Consider the following 22,645-nt stretch of genomic DNA (forward strand, 5'->3'; position numbering starts at 1 on the left):
AGAGCCTGAGGTGTCTGCCACTGTCTAGAGTGCCCCTTTCTGCTGTGCTCCATGTTCAGCTTTCACCAACCCTTGCTTGTGAAGCCCCTCTCACTCACCTGCAGAGCCAACACCCTCCATGCTGCATATTTTCTTCTGCAACACGCAGATGCCTCTATGCTGTAAATACACTTGGACATCTATGTCTCCATGCTAAACCAGCAGCTCTCAGAGGGCAGGACACAGTCTCCCATGCCCTGAGCCTGACACTCAACAGGCACTGGTTACACCCTAGAATTCCTTCAGCATAAGAGCTCTCAGGGTCCTCCTCCCAGAGAGGTGGAAAGAACTGACTCCACTCTGATACTGATGCTCCAGGTCACCAACACTTTTCTTGGAGGGAATTCTCAGACGACAGAAGCCTGCTCAGCTGACTAGATGCTCTGCAGCTTTGCTTCTCTGCCAAACTTGTCTTCAATTATATGTTTTTCATTTATCTGCAGTCTGCTCAATTATACCTGTTTTCAATCACTATAACCATTTTTTGGCTCCTGGACACTAAGGATACAGCTGGGGGGTTTTGTTTTGTTATTGTTTTTTTTAAATAAAGAGAGAAATATGTTTTAAAAACCAAATTAAACCCCAGAAGGGTGCCATGTGCTTTTAATCCTGGCACTTGGAAAAAAGGGGGATCTCTGTAAGTTCGAGGCCAGCATGGTCTATATAGCAAGCTCCAACACAGACAGAGCTAATAATAGAGATCCTGGCCACCCCCAATAAATAAATTAAAACCTTTAAAAAATAAATTAAGGAATATTCAGCTCTTGGTGGACTTGTAATTAATCCCCACTAAATTTTTATTATTATACCAAATAACTATTCTATAGTTTCCCTTTGTCTCATAGAGAGATGCAAATTGTTAATCACAAACATATAAAATTTATATGATTAGTTTTTCTAGTCTTCTGAAATTTACTCTGAATAATTTAAAATATTCCTTTTTACCTTATAGCACTTTTTACAATAGAATAAGAATTGAAAATAAATTATTCTGTAGTCTGTACTCATGACAAGTGTACCTTTTAAGTTTACATTCCTCCTATATGCAACATACAGTCCTTCTTCCTCTTTCTTTCCTTTCTTTCAAGTAAACTTGTAAATCTGTGTAGTTGAGACTCCTGGCTCAGCTCCAAACCTTTGTAAATAGCAAGCGTTCCTTGTAGCCAGAGCCACAGAGAAAGCAGCTTTCCAAATGTCCCTTCACAATGCATCTTCCCTGAGCTGCTTTCTTGTCTAGGTGCAGTGAAGACCACTGCTGGCTCTATGTACACCAAGTCTTCACATGCACTTGGTTTAAGAACAAAAATGTTCTGCTTCTACCACTAGCTACCAAGTTAAACCAATTCTCAACACTTAGAAAAACTGCAAATCCAGTTCAGCCATCCTCCATGGGAACACCAAAAGCTACCCGTAGTAAGGGAATCCTGCTACATCTTAACTTATTAAATCATCAGTTTACCAGATATTCCAGATAGAAAAAAATGTCTCATTTCCCAAAATAAAACATATATAAAGTTAAAATTAAGTGAATTCATTCATTAAAGAGACAACTGTTTCCTTTCATTTTTAAAAAACCAGTAATTAAAAACACAATGTACAAAAAAAAAACCACAATGTACTTTGTGCTTATTTCTTATCTATAGTTTCTAAATAAAGAAATGAACATGCTATAATAGAATCCACCTACCTATGCAATGTTGTTAATTTTTTATTTACAAACACATTATTTGCCTTAAAAAATGTCAGTCATATCTCAAACACTCTAGGCTTCCTCCCAACAGTAAAACAGGTTTCTAACCACCTATACTGGGTTTTTCCAATATGAGCAAACATTTCCAAGGGAGGAAACATAAGTGCTTGTTCTAACAAGTGAAGGAGGCTCACAAACATTAGTGGAAGGGGAGTGTTACTGCGATGCTGTTAGTTACCAGGAAGCAGCTGGACACCAAACTCAGCAACTTGTTCTCTGAGGTTTTAGCGCAGGGTTAGCAACACAACACTGAAGACACTCGAAGGGAACGTAAGTCATAAGCCACCTGAGACTTGGTGCTATAGCTGCCCAAACATGGTGATTCCCCACAAGGGAATGCAGAAAGCGGTGGAAGGACTCACCACACTGCCAGTCTGTGTTTTGGGCTGTTTGGAGGAATCCAAAGCAAAGATAGTGTATTCAGAGAGAAAGGCAGGCTCTGCTACCATCCCGGCTAGAAGCTGTCTCAGTCAGTGTAACAAGTAGAGGCACAAAAACAAAACAAATGATGAAATACAAATCATAGAATGATCTCAAAGCACAATACAACAACACTCAATGCTACAACCACCGTCATAATGATCACCCACCACCAAGAAACTGTAAGCTTCTGGGATGGACCCAGGATGGGATGAACTAACGAGTTTAGGACTTCAAAGGGCTAACCTGGAAGCCACTTGCTAATTGATATACATATGCTGCCTACAGCAGGCATCGTGGCGCCCAATGTATCTGGCAACATGGTATAAAGATCCACTCTAACATAAACAATGCACAAAGTGCAGAGGGTCAGTGGTGTGTGGTGAAGACGCTCTGAAGATCTACTGACAACAGTGGCCACGACAACCAATAGTGCACACTCCAACTGTTCTAGGAGGCTACAGCGTAGACACCATAGGAACTCTTTTACTAAACCCCACTCTCCTCCTCAACAGCAGTAGCAACAACAGCAAAATAAAGACAGGAGGAAACTTCAGGAGGAGATGGGTATTGGGGTATAACTGTAGCCAACATTGCCAGCTTCCCACATTCATCCTCAACTCACTATATACTTCAAATACTTTTATGTCAATCATACCTTAGTAAAGTGCCTTAAAGATAAATGTAAACGACACAAACCCTTAGCATAACTCTTACAAATACTAAGATGTATTCTTTAGAGACTTTAAAAGACAGCATTGAAATATGCAGAAATGATAAAACACATACAAAAACTTTACTAATACTTATACGCAAAATCACTTTTATCAAAAGTACATACATAAGAAACTTCCGAAATAAAATCTACAAGACTAGCTCTTTTGGTACATATTCTTTTGTGCTTTTTCTTTCAGAACCTATTACATCAAAATAGCAACAATCATGAACTAGATATATAGCAAATTTTATTTTAAATGACTCCTTTGCATGTGTATGCTAACATCAGTTGTCTTTCCTCATCATTCTCCACTCTATCTACTAAAGCAGGATGTCTCTCAGAGCTTGGAGCTTGCCAGTTCCAGCTAACCTACAGCTAGCTAGACTATTACAGGAATCCCAACTTTGTGTGCCAGGGGCAGGGATTACAGGCAGCCACCACACTTGCCTGGCTTTTATATGAGTTCTGGGAACCCAAACTACAACCCTCACACTTGCCCAGCAAGGTTTCTCCCAAGACCCTCTGATGGTAGAGACTGCACGTCTATTCCTGTGTAAAACTGCAGATTACTAACATACATGCAAGCACACAAGATCAGTCCACGGAAGACAAGTGAGACCTCAATAGGAGCTCTGTGGCTGTCACAAACTACTCAATGGTAACTGCCTTTTTGGACATCACAGAATAAGGATACAGGATGCTACTATTTGAGGAGACTGGAGAGAGGGTATACACTCTGCCCCCAAGGCTTTTTTTTATAGTATCTTATGTGTATGTAATTACTATAAAATGAAAAGCTAAAAAAATTAATCCAGTGAAATATTGATTACAGTTGTTTTTAAGGAAAAAATATAATATAGTATAACATACTCTATGGCATATAATACACTATATACCACAATGCATACTATATAATAAATTATATACACTGTAAAGGGCATGTCTGAAAATAAGTATGTGCAAAAGTTTTAAAATGTACACATTTTCCCTCAGGACTCTAAGGCTACAGATACTGACTAAAGTGTTCATTAGTTCTTCACCCAGTGCTACATTAGAGACCATCATCATTAGAGACAGACAAATTTACATGCTTCTTTATGTCTGTGGCTCTCAGCAGCAGCAGCTCTTGGCTGCCCACACAGCTCTGCAGCAGAGACTGCACAGCAGGCGCAAATGTACGGCTTCCATCCCAACACCAAACAAACTGAAAGCAAACAGCTCTTCTCCAACTCTCAAACTACTCCAGCACCTCACGTTCTCAAGCTCTGCTCAACTTCTCATCTAAAGTAGCTAGAACCTAGTTCACCTCTTCTGTGCAGTCCACAGTGACACCATCACTGCACAAACACTGCACAGAGCTATGTGCCCTGTGTTCCTGTCACACTGTGTGGAGCTATGTGCCCTGCATTCCTGTCACCATCTGAACTCCTGGATTATCTTGAAGGACTCCAACCTACCCTGCATATCTCATGCAGCCAGCCCTTCCACATCTGTGTCTGTGGTGGGACAGGCAAGATTTTTTTCTAAGTTTTTTCTCATAATATTCTGTTAATTTTAAGAAAATGATTTCTTTGCTTGTCTCAGTCTAACATTCTAGACCACTCTGCTGTTTTAAGCTCATCTAGAATAAACTCATACCTCAGTGTCTAATTTGTTGGCTAACTTCTTGGTGTTTAGAATTTTCTTTACAGTGGTAGTTCTCACCCTGTGGGTTACAACTTCTTTGGGCTCTCGACAGACCCTTTTGCAAGGGTGGCCTAACATCACTGTAAATCACAGATTTATGTTACAATTCATAACAGTAGCAAAATTACAGTTATGAAGTTACAAAATAAATAATGTTATGGTTGGGGGTCCTTACGCCATGACGACTGTAGTAAAGGGCTGCAGCGTTAGGGAAGCTGAGAAGCACTCCTCTACAGGCTCGTTTTGAGAAAATAATCTTTGTCATTCCTTCTGTGACCTCCCTTCTCACAAGGTTAGTCTGATTATCAAGGCTCCAGCTTAGGTCGGATTCCATGGCAAGAGTCATTACAAGCTCAGCCACTAAGCCCAATGGAGGTGTGACTTAGTCCTTCTTCATGAGGCCTCCCCAAGGACAGAAGTTTCCCATGACAGGCCTCAGAGAGCCCTGGACAGAGTAAGCAGCAGCTAACTACTGCAGCTGGGAGAACCACCTCAGCTGCAGCTGCTGCTCACTGCACACTGCATAGGCTCTAACTTACCAACAAAGAACGTTTCCATGTTCAGTCTCTCAATCAGCCAGTGGGAGACTTCAGGAAACTTCTCCCCCTAGTTCCCAGGCAGCTGTGCGGTACCAGCACAGACTCCCTGGGGAGCTGACAGAACTGCACTGAGCAGGTTTCTATTCCTACAGAGTTGTGCTTGTAAACAGCTGCCTCTGATCTCAACTTCAAGCCTCCCAGAGATGATTTCAGCCCTTCTTGGCCTACAGGTGTTTACCATGTCTGTGAACCCAGATACACCCTTGATGACAAGAGAGAAAAGTCTTCATTTCTATGTCTGTGTCTCTGGCACGTAAGAAATGATGTTGGGACAAGTTGTCCAGGTGAAGGCTCTGCACAGCAGGCAATATGACTAACTGCTTCTACAGCCAGCAAGGGCATCTCTGAAATTCCCTGAGAAACTACCGCTAATTCCAGGAAACTTTTACATTTCTTTTTATTCATAGTCTTTTTCCATGTTTTCATTTTTATTCACAAATCTGATTGTCATCTCTCACCCAGAATAGTGGGGGAGCCATGTTAGGGAGTTCAGGGCCTCAGAAGTTGGTGACCCCTCTCACACCTAACTTAGACACTGACGTCTGAAGGGCCAACTAAAGGCGTGTATTCTTACTCAAAGCACATGTGCCTGAACAAGGGTTCAACTGCAAGAGAGCCTGACATGCGTAGACTGAATGAGTCGTGTTGCTCACGCCCAAGACCCCAGCTGAGGCTCTCCTGTCTTCATGGCAGCTCCACTTCACACACAATCTTTACAAACAAAAGCAAATTCGTGTGACTTTCCCTCGCCCCAACAGAAACACCAACTTATAAAAAGATGGAGGAAAATGATCCAATACAGACTGCCAGAGGGTTTACTCAAGGCACCTAAGACTTGAGGACGGAAGACTTCGAGCAGTACTTGTCACCCCTATTCTGAAAATGCTCATCACCAAACCAGAAGGTGTAACTGAGAGGCCATTTCTCAAAAGAAACCCTTAGCTGAGGTAGAAGAGAAGACAAGACAGTGAGAACACTTACTGCTAACATAAGATAATTTAAACACAAACAACTTTTCAAAATTGACAGGAAGAAACAAAAAAACTGAATAAATCTGAATAAGGCTATAGATTAAATTAGTAATCAAAACACTTCCATGCATTAAAAAATATTGAGGGGAATGAAGGCAGTTATTACAGCCCCAGACCAGATTAAACTCTTCTCAAATGTTTCCAAAAAAAATACAAAAAGAGAGTACTAATTTGTTCTATGAAGTCAGTGCATCCTGATAACAAACTCAGAAAGGAAAAAGCAAAAAAAGGGCCAACACTGATGAGCATCCCTTAGGAACACAGGAGAATCTTCCAGAGCAAGTCTAGCCACACACGAGAAATGGTGTTGCGGTCAGATGAGAGTCCTGCAGGAAGCAAAGAAACTTAACTGCCACATCAAAAACTAATTACAAGTGTCACCGTCTACAGGCTAACAGGCAAAACCGTGATCCTCCTCAGTACACACAGAAGAACTGCGTGGAACTACAGATGACTGCCACTCGGCTGGCTTAGCTCTGCGAGGCAAAATAGCTCAGCAGACAAAGACCCAAGCTCAACCCTTGGATCTACAATGTGGAAGAGAGAACTAGATTCCAAGCTGTCCAAATGCACACTATATAATAAACATTTTTTTCAAAGATTTATTTATTTATTATATATGAATACACTGTAGCTGTCTTCAGACACACCAGAAGAGGGCATCAGATTTCATTACAGATGGTTGTGAGCCACCATGTGGTTGCTGGGATTTGAACTCAGGACCTTTGGAAATGCAGTCAGTGCTCTTAACCACTGAGCCATCTCTCCAGTCCCTATAATAGACATTTTTAATGTTAGGTCTTTTTCCATTCTGGAGGCTAGCTGTGGGTAGCTTAACCCCATTACCATGTGAGCAAGTTTCCTTCCCCTCCTACTCTTTTTCTATCACAAACCAGAGTCTGATTTGGTCAAATACCTTCCTCTGTGCGCAAATTCACTGGGGCATCTTAAAATTACTATTACAAGGAAATGTAATGTAAATTAACCTCTTAACTACATTTACTTGCTAAACTCACTTATTGACTCTAATTGTTTTGATTGGAATCCTTGCAATTTTCTATATGTAAGTCCTCTACAGAGGACATGATTTTATGTCCCTGTTGGCCTACACCTTTGTTATGTGTCCTGCCTGAAAGACTCCTCCAGGGGGGAGACCCAGGAAGGACACGACCCCAAAGACACTCCAGAGACCTCTTGCTGTAATTACATGAGTCAGGTCCTTTTTAATATACGAAGCTTCGGGTCGATACGTGCCTCACACAGGAGGTAGGAGTTATCGACCCTGAGACCTAATAGCTTAGGGTTTATATAGGCAAAGGCTGGGGGGAGGGAGAGGGTTGTGGGTAATCACACACAATTGGTTATTTCAAATGTCTGTAATGTGTGTAAGCAGATCCCAGGCAGAAGTTTGACAAATCTCACGAGAACAGTCTCTGTCCCTGTGGCCTTGGGACCCAGTGTGAATGCTTATCTGAGCCAACAGACCATCTGGCTGAATTTAATTCACAAGTCCTTGGACTTCTGGTGGGAGTTTCTTCAGAGGAGGCTAATTCAGACACCACGGGAACAGATTCCCGGAACACTCAATTGACCTCTGTTTCTCTAGCTCTGCATCCCCTGTGACGGCCTTGGGTTAGCAAGCTAGCAGACCTGCAATTCTTAACTATTTGTATTAGTGAATTAAGGCTTCCTGTTATACTACTGATTTTAAACTAACTTAAAATTCCTCTTTCACTGCCCAGTATTCAGTACTAGAAAGTCAAAAAGAAATAGCACACACTTGCCTTTCCTGTTCTTGGAGAAAAACTGCTTAAATTTATTTGTTTTGGTTTGTTTGTTTTTGAGGTGAGGTCTCAGAAATCCTGGGCTCAAATGGTATAGTAGCAATCTTTAGCTGATTTTCTATTTCCACATGTATTGCTTCCAAGTTGTTGCTATAACAACACATTCTTCTCTCCATTCAAAGAGCTTCTGGGCATTGAGCCCTCAAGAGAAAACTGCTCACAAGAGACAACTACCCCAACAGATAAGCAAATTGCAATTTCCACACATGATGCACTGACGTACATAGAAGCAGACACTAAAAATAAATAAGTATTTTAGGGTCAGGAGCTGGGAAAGAGGGGATAAAGAGAAATGGCTCAGAGGCTAAGAGCTCTTCTAGAGGATCCAAGTTCAACTCCTGGCACTTATGTGGTGGGTTCACAGCCATCTTTAGTTCCCAGAGACCTGATCCCTTCTTTTGGCTTCCATGGGTACCAGGCACACATGTGGCACACAGATATAAACCATAAATGTAAAATAAAGTAACTGTTAGAAAAGAAGTGGTTAAAGGCACCTGTAACTACAGACAGCAGATCCAGTGGCAGTCCCTCCTAGAGTCAGAACCCCTGAAACTGGAGTGATGACAGTATATGGCCCCATGTGGGTGCTTGGAACCAAACTGAAGTAGAAATTTTTGGTTTCTAAAACTCAGTCATGACACAAGATGTTTGTCTGGATGCTGTCTCGTGAAAGGGCATGTGATATTTTGCCGAAAACAGACACTTGAGGGGGCCTGTGATGCTTAGAAAGAACATAAACAGAACCCTGCAAACAGAGAGAGGATGCTCTTGCATTGCTGCTTCTTTGCTTCTTTGCTGGTCTTCACTTTGTAAAGAGAAACATGCTAAAGAACTTCTCATGGTACTCTGGCTGATTCTGGCCACTTCCACTGACTTGTGTAGATTTGGCAGAGCCTTGCTGTTTCTGTTGGATCAAGCAGAGCTGCCACTACTGATTTGTGTTTGGTGTTTGCTATGATTCCGGACTGCTGGTATCCTGATAACAAAGAGTAGAATTGCCACAAGGAACTATTTCTAAACAGGTCTACAACCACCTTTTCCTATAAACTGTCTTTCTCCCCTACTTTAGTCAGTGGACTAGAAAGGAGGTTGAAGTGTTTAAGAACCCTAAATTAAAATAGGTTTTGAAAAACCTAAACCTACATAGACAAAGACACAAATACTAAGGTCCTGTGCAAAAGCAGCCAACGCTCTGGACTGAGTCATCCCCTCAGTCCCATTCACACCTCCTATAGTTATATTATACTTCACAGGAAAAAAAGATATAAAAAAAGATGAATTTTTCATGCCAGCTGTTATTTGTAATTTGTTGCTACTTTTTAGTTTCTAACCACCAGATTAAAAATATAGGGCCCTTTGCCATATGATGCTATATTGAACAAAACATTACTGAATTATTCTGATAGCTCCAAATATCAAATAAACATACCTATTCTCTTTAATTTTCTCCAAGAAACAGTTTACAAGAGCTAACTGCTATTTGTGTTTAAAAGAAAGAAAGAAAGAAAGAAAGAAAGAAAGAAAGAAAGAAAGAAGAAGGAAGGAAGGAAGGAAGGAAGGAAGGAAGAAAGAAAGAAAGAAAGAAAGAAAGAAAGAAAGAACGAACCAGTTGAATTATTAATAAACAGAAATGAAGTAACTGACTCGTCAACACTGTTTCCCTGGATGTTACCAAGGCCAGCACACAGATCAGCTTCCTGAGAGAACATCAGAGCGCTGCACTAACCTCTCTGTTGGGTGTGACGTCATCGAGCTGGTCTGTAAATGAAGATGTTCTGCTTCTAGTCCTTGTTGGTGTCGAAGAGCTGGAGGAAACCTACATTTAAAAATGATTGTACAAATTAGAAGACAGCAATGACCACAATGCCCTGAGGCGATTCTTTTCTCATTCCATGCCCAGGAACGCAAAAAAGAAAAGGGACAGATTTAAAAAAACAAGGAACAATAACTACAACAAAATCAACTACAAGACTTAGCTACTAGTCAGCAGGTCTTTGACCCGACCATCAATTTAGCAGAATGTTTTAGCAGAATGTAAGATAAGGGTGTGGCTATATTTAGGATGATATAGTATTGGAGGAACTGAAGCCCAGGGAAGAGACTATGAAAACTGTACTATCTTTGCTACTTTTCTATAAAGCAAAATGATTCAGAAATGTAAATTCATTAACAACAAGAAGGTTATCAATTTCAACTTTAAAGTCCTGGAAACATTCAATACTATGAAATTTACAGTTAAATAGCAGGGCCCACCTCTCTAGTCAGAAGCCTTTCTCTGAATCTACTTATACAGCACAGCTGGTTACTGAGATGCTAATAGCCTGGTTACCAGAATTATCAACCCGGACAAAGACACAAATACTAAACCTGATGTCTGAAGTTTACTCTCCTGTGAGCTAAAAGCAGTCCTGAAAGTATGAAACCAAAGCCTCAAGACCCTCTGTACTTGTAAAATAGCTCTGACCTCACTCACTGTCTGCTTGCTTCCTTACACTTTCACATCTACATAGCTTTACAGAGAAAAAAAAACATTTAAATACATGCCTGTCATCCACATAAGCAAACAAGTGGACAGATAGAACTCTAACCTATGTGTGAGCACACTGTTACAGTCAGGGTGGAGCTGAGGTCATGAACACAGTACACATGCATACAAACGAGCACTACACATACACAGAGAAACAAACACGTAAGCTACACCTCACATCAGGGCACATGTTGAGTGATCAGTGTGGACACAGTTGGCCATCCACTCTGGACAAAATAGGAATGTTCATCTCTGAGCAGGAGTAATGTTTATGTCGAAAGCAGAACTGAGAGTGAGTTTAAATGACAAGAATGACACAACTACATACCCACGCTTAATAACTTTTTTCAATAAACAGCTCTCATAAGGCCCTAGAAACTTACTAGCTCAGTCCTGCCTTTATCTGCAACAGGGAACTTGAGATCTATCAGTCATACCCACGTGAGGCTGAGTCACAAGTAAGAAAATAGACATGTAAAGTTTAAGGTCACCCTTTAGTAAGCATAGGGACAGACCTGCAAACAGCCAAGGGACTGCAGTGCAGTGGGAGATACCATGCTGGTGCCAGGTGTGAGTATTTGCAACATTTTTATTAAGAGCCCAGGATGCAGCAATTGGTCCAGGCTACAGAGCCCTTTAGAAACTGTCAGGTACCAAGTTTTTATAATAAATTCCTCTTCCTCTTGCCTAAACTGAATTCTAACACATGCCCCTTCTAACAATGACCTGAAAATCAGCATACGATCCACTAAAATCAGCTATGTGGAAGTCACCTTAGGGGATAAGATATCTTCTACCATTCAAGACAAGACAGCATGAACCAGGACATAGAGTTTTAAACAGGTAAAAAGATGAATCTGACATAAATCTTTATCAATGGCTTAAGCATCTAGAATACACATAACATAACAAAGTCTGTGTGTTTTACAAAAGGCAGCCACTCAGCCCTGCTTACTCCACAGACAGCTTTCATCCAAGTCGAGGGACACTGGAGAGCTGGGCAAGGTGCCTGCTTTACAAGCACAGAGGCCTGCGTTTTTGGATGCTTGGCATGCATGTAAAATGTGGGACATCACGGTTTGCATCTGTAACTTTTCTAATACCTACAGCCAATTTTCAAACCAAGCTGGCTGCAAAGGCTGGGATACTACAGAGGCTACCACTAGGAAGGGAAGAGTTCTTTGCTAGACTGAGGTGATAAAACATTAGAAAGGCAATTAGAAATTACTACTGACTAGAGGAAATGCTTCTTGACCAACCAATTCCCTGCTGTGATTCTATAATGTTTACGAAACCTTTGGGTTATTAATTCAGCTCTCCAAATACCCAAATGCCAAGAAAGGACCAGATGCCAAGACCTTTACTCACTGAAAAGTATAACTCAATGTGAATTTTAAAATGGGCCTTACATCTCGGCCTCCTATGAGTCTGATCAGAAGGCTTCATCAACTGTAGATAAACATAAAACAAAGTGACTTAAATTGTTAAAGGTATACACAGATGAAGAATGAATACTAAAACACCCTGTGGCCAGAAAAGTACAGCATCTGGCGACATTCAGCCTAATCGCTGATCACTCTCTGAAGCCACAAGAGAGTCACAGGAGAAGTGGTGGTCTCTGGGGGCCTGGAGTTTAATGGGCTCTCTCACTTAGAGACACATATGGTTTTAAAGGGCTGGAGACAGAGTTCAGTGATAGAGCACTTGCCTAACATGGGCAAAGCCCTGGATTCCATGAGGTTGGGGTGTGGTGTGTGTGTTTGTGTGTGTGTGAGCTATTTGCTAAGAAAACAGGTGCTGCTGTCCAGGCTCGAATTCGTGTCTCAACCCCTGCCAGCTCATCATTAGCTGACCAGAGGCCTCAACTTCATATAAGAAAACCCAGTCTACTGGGGTAGGTCCCGTATGACCCATGCCCTGTGAGTAACATATCACTCTCACAACTGTATTTCCATAGAAGGAAATGGGGCTCTGGGAGCATAATTTTTAGCTGAAAATTAGTCCACTCTAAATTTAAAAAATAAAAAATAAAAAAATTACCCAGGTAAGTTTAACTGTTTACATAAGCCCTTCAAATCCTGGTCTACAGGACAGAGACAGAGGCTAGAGACCTGTACTCTTACTACACTGAATAAAAACAAAAATCTACAGGAACACATAGCAAGAACTGCTGGCAGTCTCCAGGAACTGAAAGCCACTCTGCAATGGCCACAGAGAGATCAAGACCCCCAAGCACTGACTGAACCCTACCATAACCACATGGGCAGGAAGGAAAGAAAACAACCTGGACAACACCTTGACAGCCTTCTAACAGAGATCCGGTTCTGACCAACAGAACCCTCCAGTCACTAGGCTAAGAAGCACTAAAGCTGTGGCAACTTCTTCTCGGCATGTGAAAACGAGCAGGGGCCTTCGGAATGCTAAGCTTTGAGTGCCTGGCCCTGTCTTTTGCTTTTCATGGTCCATCAGAGGCTCCTCAGGTGTTGCTCTAAGCCTCCTCATAAATACTTCCCCACAGGCATGTAAGCACCTTGTGAGCACCCGTCTCAGCCATGCAAGGCAAATGTACATCCAGTGCAGCACCTTGTAGGCCTTGTTAAGTAAAAACATTGTTGACAACTACAAAATGGCTTCTTGTAGTTTCTCACTTTTGGTCTTGACAACCAATTTGAAAGGTGCAAAGAGCACACAATATCATACCCGATTTCCTGATAAGATTAGATGCTCAGAATGTTTACATGGCTTGCCCAGGTTAGACACTTCAAGAACTAGGTTATCACACAGACCTTCTAACTCCCTGTCTACCTTACCACTTCGAGTTAGATGATGAGCTCTCGAACATCTCTGGGACTCACAGTAAAAATCATAATAATGATGTCGCCATACTTCTACCCAATTCATAGAGACACCCCTAAGACAAAAGCTTTTACCAACTTTGTTTTAATTAGTGCAGGGTATAGAGGCTAGTCCTCAAAGCCAGGTGTTCAACATCTAGCCAATCACCCTACTGTTGAGCTACATATACAGTCTTCATAGCATGTAAATTTTATATCATGAGATATAGTTCCTTTTTCTTTTTTTTATTCTTGACTCATAAACACATACAATGAAACACGATCACATCCACCATTCGTTTCCCCTCCCCCATTCCCCCTCTGTGAGGCATCCAGTGAAGTATGAGAAGCGTATAGAAGACCTTCACCGACCTGTGAGGAAGAACTCCCTCGGATCCCCCTTCTCCGGGAGCTATCAACTGCCAATAGCTGTTCACTGAGGGGCTCCTGGAGACCCTCCTCTAATGATCTCTGTCTTCGAACCTGTATTCTCATCACACACAGAGGAGACTTCCAGGCACAACTCACAAGCCAGCTGGAGTACTTTCACTGTGTCATGCTCTCTCTGTAACCTCTAAGCTCCTCTATCTGGCAACCAACTCTCAAATCTACATATTTCAATGTATTTCATATTTTTAACTATGCTTTTAAAAAGAATAGGAATTAAAAGCATTAATCCCAGGTTGAACAACATATTTAAAGATAGCAAACCCACAAAATTTGAATATTCATATTAGTAGGATATGCTATATTTAAATTTACTGTACGAGAGGCTGCATTACCTGGAAGGTTCACAAACACTCAAGAGTAAACTGTTAGAAAAACAGATACAATTCTGCACTTTCAGATCTCTTTAGGTATCAGTGAAGTTTAATTATTGTGAATTAGTAACTTTCTGAAATCAACTAACCCCAGCTTTCTAAGAGAAAAGGAAGCAAGATTCACAGTATGTTTTTGGTCAGCGAGTTACTACGGAAGTCCTCTCATCTATTACAGCCCGCCACTAGGAGCCGGACTGCTCTAATTATTGGAGCTGTAGACGAGTATGAGAGTCCTCAAAACAAGGGGTTTTCAATGTTTTCTCCTGAGCATTTATAGCAGCTATGGACTCACTAGCAGGATGTTCATGACATGAACCTTTTGACTTAGCTCCTGCCTCTCAAGTTCTGCCGGAGCAGATGCACTGTAAGAAACAGGTATGGCTTTAGGCTGGCACCAGCATACAGCACACCTGCTCAGTAACTACACACACACACACACACACACACACACACACACACACACACACACACCTAGGCTGGGGACAGGCCACTGGATCTTTCCTCATTACAGCACTGCTCCAATCACTGTGAATCAACTTGGCATTCCAGTTAAGGGTTACCTACCATGGACTTAGTTTTCACACAGCATCTACCTTTCAGTCACTAGTGGGAGCTTTTCAGCATGCCCTTAGTGGAGCATCTTTGTCATTTTGCAATCTACCATGGTTGCTCCAGAAATGAATCATCACTCTTATGGTATAAATACTTCACCTCCTAAAAATGGTCTTCAAATATGTGAAATTCAGTCATCCAAAAATAACTTAAGGCAACTTCCAGTTAAATATGGCATATGAGCTACATATGGCATCCTCCTCAGAGAGTAAGTCTCAAGCAATTTTCAGAAGAGGATATGAACGAGAAGCAGAAGAGGTGCCAAGACTCAGCACATCTGAGGTACTGCAACCCCAGGATCCACACAAGGTAATGCTGGCATGAAAACAAAGCAATGTTCATCCCAGAATCTTAGAAAGCCTCAGGGCTTAAAGCAAAAGGTATGTGCCAGCTGTAAAATAAAGAGGCAAGCTCAGAAACAGCCCTTAGTTCCCCTGTCTCTCTCTACGCTGCCAGTGGAACATCAAGGAGGCTTCAGACAGGGTAACACTGACAAAGTAACACAGGATAAAGGCCTGAATGCTGTGCTACAGTGTGTTGTGGAAGCTTCTGCTCACTCCTTGGGGATAAGTCTGGAGGGGGGAGGGTCTAGAGTACTACAATGGAAGATTGTTGCACCTCACTCCTTCAGGAGATTCAGGATTTCCACAACAAATAGGTGTCTCAGGTCAGCAGTCCCAGCGCAAGCACAACTCCTGAGATACCGAACAATGAGCCAACCTCTAGAGCATCAGTGGTTAGAGCTGCTGACAAAGGAAACAATGTGGCCCAGTCTCCACATGAGAATCTCGGGGCTAGCACACGCCAGTTCAGATTCCAAGATAAGTATCATAACCATTCAGTTTCCTTTTTATCTCAAGGGTGTAGCTCAGTAGTAGGGTACACACAGTACCTAGCACATCAAGGTCATGGATTTGATGGTCTGTGACACACACACTTAGAATATTTAGATGACACTTTAATTGTATTGTCATTTTTCCAAGAGTGTCTGGTTTGGCTGTCAGTGAGGAAATATAGATGAACTAGTCCCTGTCCCTAGACCGAAACACAGGTTCTAGCTCTCTACACAGGACTAACAGGTATCAGTCAGCTAAGGAGATCAAGCTCCAGGAGTTCATTAACAGAAATGAACCTCCAAAAAATGGGACTTCCTTCCAAAAAAAAAAAAAGAACAAGATGATTAGCATGAAAGACCCAGAAAAATGTAAAAAATGTAGTAAATCAGAATGTCTACATGGTTAATTTTCTTTTTTTTCTTTTCTTTCTGAGTCAGGGTCACTCCCTATGTAACCCAGACTGACCTCAAACTCTTGAATCTTCTGCCTCAGCCTCCCACATTCAAAATTCTAGGTCTGTGTCCCCAGGGCTAGTCCTGGGGTGGGGGTCTTGATACGTAAAAACAGGTTGGGGGAGCTCTGCCCCAGAAACCTTAGTCCCTAGGAATCACACCAGAAACCCACTTACAGGGAGGGACACATACTAAACTCTCTGCAAGCCTGTAGCCCCTGCTTCCATTATCAGATTATAAATCCATCCCTGGCATCGCCAGAGCCCCTCACTATCTCACTTATCAAAGTGAGAGAGAGAGAAACAAAGGGTTCTCAGCAATATTTTCAGATGTAACCTAAGAGCCACCAAAATAGTACCCACAGCTCCTGTGCAGAGTGGCCCATCCTCCCAGACCCCACGTGGGCACGTCTTACTCCTGCAGCTCTTTCTTCAGGCAGCCTCTTTTCTTAATCCCAGGACTTAAACATGGGTCATAATATTGTTAATAAAATCTAGAACTCTGTTTCCAACTAGCTAGTCCTAAGAGTCTTTCCAAGTGTCAAATCCACAAATCCTGGTTTGGTCTGACTCAAGGTCCCTAAGTCTAAGGAGGCGGTTTTCAACTTGTGGGTCTCAACCTCTTTGGAGGGCAAATGACCCTTTCACAGAAGTCATCTAAGATTATCAGAAAACAGAATGTAAATATCTATTTACATTATGATTCACAACAATAGCAAAATTAGCTATGTTATATTTTATATGTTTTATATGTTATATGTTATGTTTTTATAGCTAGTTATGAAGTAGCTATAAAAATAATGTTACAGTTGCAGGTCACCACAAAAAGGAACTACATTAAAGGGTTGCAGCGTTAGAAAGGTTGAGACCCACTGGGTACTTCTCAGGCTAGTGAGGTGGAATATGAAACTGTCTGCCCCCCCACCCCCCGCTGACAGCTGCGTGGAGGATTCTTTGTTTTAATCACACAAACAAAGATTATTTTTATTAAAATATAACAATGTATTCCTATATAAAACATTGTCAGTAATCACTGAATTCTTGTTGTAGGACATAGATTACAGACAATCAGGATACGCTCAGATCTTCCCATCTCTGTGCTCTTTTTGGGAATTTAAGATAATTTAAGACAGAAGTACTTTGTAAACTCAAATTTGCAATAAAATTATATCTTTCAGGATGGGCCTCCTTTGCCATCTGTGAGACATCTTGCTGGGACTTTATGATTTGTTTTTAAAATTTCTACTACATTAACTACTATTTCAGAGCCCTACTTAAAAAAATATAAACAACTCTGAAGGCTTCAAACAGTGCTTATGTGTTGGTTTTTCAATGTTTTAATTGTGGTAAGGCATGCATACTGTACAAATTACCGTTCTGAATATGTGTAAATGTACAGTGCCATGAAGCACAGGAAGGAAGCACACTCACACATTCACACACTCACACATTCAAACACTCACATGCTATGAGATATTCACATCCATTCATTTCCAGAGTTTTCATTTTCCCACTGCAGTGCAGCAAACCACTGAACAGTAATGTAATCTGTGCTCTAGCCTGAACAATCTGGCTACTCTTGTGTATTTCATGTTAGTAGACTCAAAATAGTTCTCCTTTCATATCTTCATTTTCATAATAGTTAAATAATTTTAGTAATGGTTAGTATGAGAACATACTAAAAACTGTTTTTACTTACGTAACACACACACAGCACAGATGCACATACACCCCAAAATTTATCACATGAATACAGTGCTAGAAATAGAACCTTGATCTTCAAATATACTTGGCAAATGTTTGTTTTGTTGTTTGGGGAAATGTGTGTTTGTTTACAGTGCTGGGGATTGAACATGGGGCCTTGTCATAAGGCAGGCACTATAATATATACCACTACCAATCTAACTGTTTTAAGATGTTCTTTTTAGTAAGTTAATCCTACAGAGTTAGAAAAAAAAATTCCAAAACACATGTGTTGCTTAAAAACAAATTAAGCAAAACTTGACTTGAAGTATTTTAACTTTAATTCACACTTATAATAATAATCATACAAATAATCAAATCTGATGAGCAAATAGTTACTTAAAATAATGGTGGCCACAAAGAAAGGATTCAAACAACCTTAGCATCAACTAACAGAAATTACTAGGAATTAGAAGGCTATCATGTTATATTATTTTGAACCCTAGGAAGGAAGGAAGGAAGGGAGAAAGGAAGGAAGGAAGGAAGGAAGGCAGGCAAACAGACAGGGTGGCAGGCAGGCAGACAGGGAGGCTGACTGGCCCTATACTCACTATTTCTACTATATGGAAGATTTAAAAAGTTTACCCAAAACTACCAGCATCTGACAGGAATTCACTGGAAACAAATATATAAAGACAATGGAAAGCAAGTCAAGAACCAGAAAGCATGCACACAACAGCTTCTAGAGAACCAAACAAACTGAATGCCCAAATTCAGGTTATTATACTAAAATGCACTAAAGAACCCCTCAGGTAACTACCTCTAATTCACACAAAAGTTTGTGTGTGTTATTTCAAAGCTCACAGTAGTTAGTTTAAAAAGCTTGGAGAAGATCCACAGTCTATAGTGAGAAACATTACAAAAGTAACCAAACGTAAGCAGAGGCTGAAGTGTTCATTAGCTGCCTAGAGCAGGGCGGGCAAGAGTAAACTTAAGTGAGCAAAAATTCTCTCATATCTCCTTAAATCCATCAGGGAGGATACGGCACAGGCGGCGTTTAATCCCAGCACTCAAGCGGCAGAGGCAGGCGGGTCTCTGAGATTGAGGCCAGAGCTTGGTTTATAGAGTGAATCCCAGACCAGGGCTACAAGGAGAAGCCCTGTCTAAAAACTAAAACTGTAATGAATTAATTACTTTAAAAAGGTTATCGTAAGTCTTACATATAGGACTGTGTCTGATCCAGATGCTTGCTTCTCTAACAGTATGAAGCTACAGGACCTGGGAGCTCTCACAGCTTAACTTGCAGCAAGCATTTGTTTGTTATTACTAAAATTCCCTTTGGTACTCAAGAACTTCAGTTCATTCTTAGAGAAAAGCTCAACATTAAATATGAAAAAAGTATATTAAATACCTTAGCAATCCTATCAATATCCTACAGCACATCCTTTTAAACTTGTATTTTCACTACACAAACACACACTGGTTTGTGCTACTGGTTTGATTTGGGGGAACATGGACTTCATGTGTTGCCCAGGCTAGATTTGAATATGAAATCCTTCATACGTCCCAAATGCTGAGATTACAGGTGTGAGCCACCATGCCATTTATAGAAATACATTTCTTTTTGCCACAAAAACTGAATCACAATTCATATGCTGCATTTAATTTGTCTCTTGTAACACCTATCACTCTATGTAAACAATCCTTGTCTGCAGCTCTGATACTATGTAGCAATACATTCTCTTCGGGTCTCATCACATCTTCCTCTATAGGAGGAGTAACACTGACCTGGAGGTTTATGAGGTTTAAGTTATCTGTATTAACTACTAAATAAACTGTGGAGCAGAGGTCCAGGTCAATGCTGTTGATTTTTAACGCTACCTAATACTCAGCTGCCTGGTAAGAATGCATTGAGTCTTTACCAGCCCCAGAGTGTTAACATTAAAACAGCCCCTGGGCTAGCAAGACAGTTCAGATGGTAAGGGGCTTGCCTGAGTTCCATCTCAGAACACAGGTTAAAAAGTCAGGTGTGGTGGCACACTCTTGTAAGCCAGTACTCAGGAGGCAGAGACAGATGGATTCCCGGGGCTTGCTGACCAGAGAGCCCAGCCTATTTGATGAGTCCCAGGCCAGGGTGTGTGTTGGAGAGATGGCTCAGAGGTTAAGCTCACTCGTTGCTCTTGCAGAGTACCAATGTTCAGTTCCCAGTACCCACATAATGGCTCACAACCATGTATTACTCGAGTTCCCTGGGATCCAACACCGTCTTCTGGCCTCTATGGACAGTAAGCATGCACACAGTATTCAGACATACATACAGACAAGACACTCACACACATAAATAAATAAATCCAGAAATAAAAGGATAACGCCTGAAAAATGACACTGTGGTTGTCCTCTGGCTGTCACACGCACACAAGCATACACATACACACACACACACACACACAGAGAGAGAGAGAGAGAGAGAGAGAGAGAGAGAGAGAGAGAGAGAGAGAGAGAGAATATGAATTTTAAAAATCCTAAATCTTCTCGGAATATGTTTCTAGAAGCACATCCTTAGTGCTGAAACCCTAGGTGCTGGAGAGGGTTTGTTTGTTTCTAACACAAACACGCCCCCTTTTCCCAACCCGCAACCATACTTCCTTAAAAAAAACAACGACCTTCCTGAAAAGATGCGAGAGCACGGTTGCTAACAGGCTCGGCGCCCGTCCCGTTCAGTGTTTGCCCCTGCGCCCGGTCCGCCATCACCCAAGTTATGCGAAGTGACTAACTCGTGACAGGCTTGGTCGCTGGCCCGCCGCCCTGGGTTCCTGCGAGCAGCCTGGCCCTGGAAGGCTCGACTCTCTGCCTCGATCAGGGTCTGAAAGCAGGAGACTTACAGGGACCTGACCATTCCAGGTGCAATGTCCAGTGAACACAGAGGACACTGGTCGTATATGGATGGGGCAGAGGTCAGAGGTCATATATCACAAAGCACCTGGATTGCCCCGCCCCCGTCACCACTCCAGAGTCAGGGTCTCTCAAGGGCGAGAGAAGCTCCCCCATGCAGGACCCGAACCCACTGCACCCATCTGTCAGACCGGGTCGGTCCTTAGGGGGAAAACTCCGAGGTCAAATGTCACGACGGGTCCCGTCACCCTGCACAGGGACGAAGTTTGGGAGAAACTTGGACAGGGTTGCTACACAAGCTGGACGGTCCAAAACCTTCCCGGGCTATGGTTTGGGGGGGAAAGTCTTGGGGCGGAGGTCAAGGGTCACGGAAGAACTTTAGCCAGCCTCCAGGGCCTCGGGGTAGGGGGACGGCGTACCTGAGCAGGGGCTAATGCCTGCTGCAGCTGCTGCTGCTCCTCGCTGATCTTCTGCTTCAGCTTCTTGAACATGGCGCGGCGAGGGGCCGGCGGCGTCTCTACCCGCGGGGCGGCCGGGCCCGGGCCTCGCCGCCTTCCTGTGGAGCTCGCGGGCACCTCGGGGCGCTCGTCGTGCGAGTGTCAGCGTCGCCGCCGCCGCGTCTCTTCTTCCTGGGTGCCCCTGGCTGGCTTCGGCCCCCCATCCAGCCCCGTCAGCGGCGGCGGCAGCGGCGGCGGCGGCGACAACGGCAGCAGGTGAACGTGCCCCGGGCGCCTGCGCGGCCGACGTGGAGCTTGCCAAGGACTTGCTACGGAACGCCGCGGTGGACAATATGGAGGCGGTGTGGGTGAACGCGCGTGCACAGTGGCTCCTGCGCGGACGTTAGCTGGGGTCTTGGCGCTGTGTAGTCAAGTAGGGAGCATCCCACCACTGAGCACCACAGTGAGGAAGGTTGGAGTGAGAGAGGATAGAGCTAAGGAGTGCAGGAATGTATTCAGTGTCGTGTGGCACAATAATTTAGAATTCTCTCTAAGAGTTTTTAAATAGTGGGTTGGTTGGTTGATCGGATGGATGGGTGGATGGATGGGTGGGTGGATGGGTGGATGGTTGGATGGGTGGCTGGGTGGATGGTTGGATGGGTGGGTGGGTGGATGGATGACTGCTGGTTGGTTCGTTGGTTGGCTTGTTGGTTGGTTGGTTGGTTGGTTGGTTGGTTGGTTGGTTAGTTTAAAGAGAAAATCTGGGGCTGAGGATGTAGAATGCTTGCCTAGAATATGAAGGAAGGCTTAGATCTAGCCTCAGCATTGCATAAACTGGGTGTGGTTGTGTATACCTGTAATCCCAGCATCCGGAGGTAGAAGTAGTAGAACCAGAAGTTCAAGGTCACTCTTGCCTAAGTAAAGAGTTTAAGGCCAGTATGAGCTACAGGTGAGATCCTGTCTCAAACATAAACAATCTGGCTGTGTTATGCAGGCTGTTCTTGAATTTGTGAGTTAAAGTGATTTTCTTGCCTCCAGAATAGCTGAGGTGCACAATTTTCTACCTAGTCAGAATTATCCGCCTTTAGTGCTTAATATTTGTGACTGCACTCCGAAGGAGCTATCTTCCCCTACCTAGACTTTTCTGTCTGCTGAGAACCTCCTACACTTGCACAACATAAAATATTTCTGTGACTTCTGCTCATGAAGGCCCATATGAAATTTCGAAACTCTGGGTTCTGCACAAGCCGCTACCCAGATGGCATCCATTCAGTTCTGATTCTTTGGAAAGAACATTAAGAACCAGGGCGTGGTGGCATACATATTTAATCCCAGCACCTGGGAGGCTGAGGCTAGTTGATCTTTGCGAGTTCCAGGCCAGACAGGACTACACTACATAGGGAGACCCTGACTCAGAGAGGGGGGGGGGGAGGGGGGGAGGGCGGGGACAGGGGACGGAGGAGTG

The 22,645-nt window shown here is 42.7% G+C and overlaps 1 protein-coding gene across 6 annotated transcripts in view; it reads right to left on the reverse strand.

The window, feature by feature from the left end:
- The window catches only part of Golga4 (golgin A4), an 81,410-nt gene extending 60,008 nt beyond the window's left edge, over positions 1-21,402 (reverse strand). For 4 of the 6 annotated variants that reach the window (XM_028767252.1, XM_028767250.1, XM_028767251.1 and 1 more), the window contains exons 1-3: positions 21,163-21,260; positions 9,814-9,903; positions 2,152-2,250 (exon numbers count right to left, since the gene is read on the reverse strand). In XM_028767252.1, the coding sequence (XP_028623085.1) occupies positions 2,152-2,250; positions 9,814-9,903; positions 21,163-21,234 (261 nt within the window). In that variant the 5' untranslated portion in view covers positions 21,235-21,260. Of the gene's footprint in view, positions 1-2,151; positions 2,251-9,813; positions 9,904-21,162 lie in introns of all 6 variants that reach the window. The other 2 variants (XM_028767253.1, XM_028767254.1) reach the window with 2 other exon arrangements.
- Between the last annotated feature and the right edge of the window lie 1,243 nt (positions 21,403-22,645).

The sequence above is a fragment of the Grammomys surdaster genome, unplaced genomic scaffold (genome assembly GCF_004785775.1).
Source record: "Grammomys surdaster isolate TR1022 unplaced genomic scaffold, NIH_TR_1.0 172, whole genome shotgun sequence".
Classification (NCBI taxonomy): Eukaryota; Metazoa; Chordata; class Mammalia; order Rodentia; family Muridae; genus Grammomys; species Grammomys surdaster.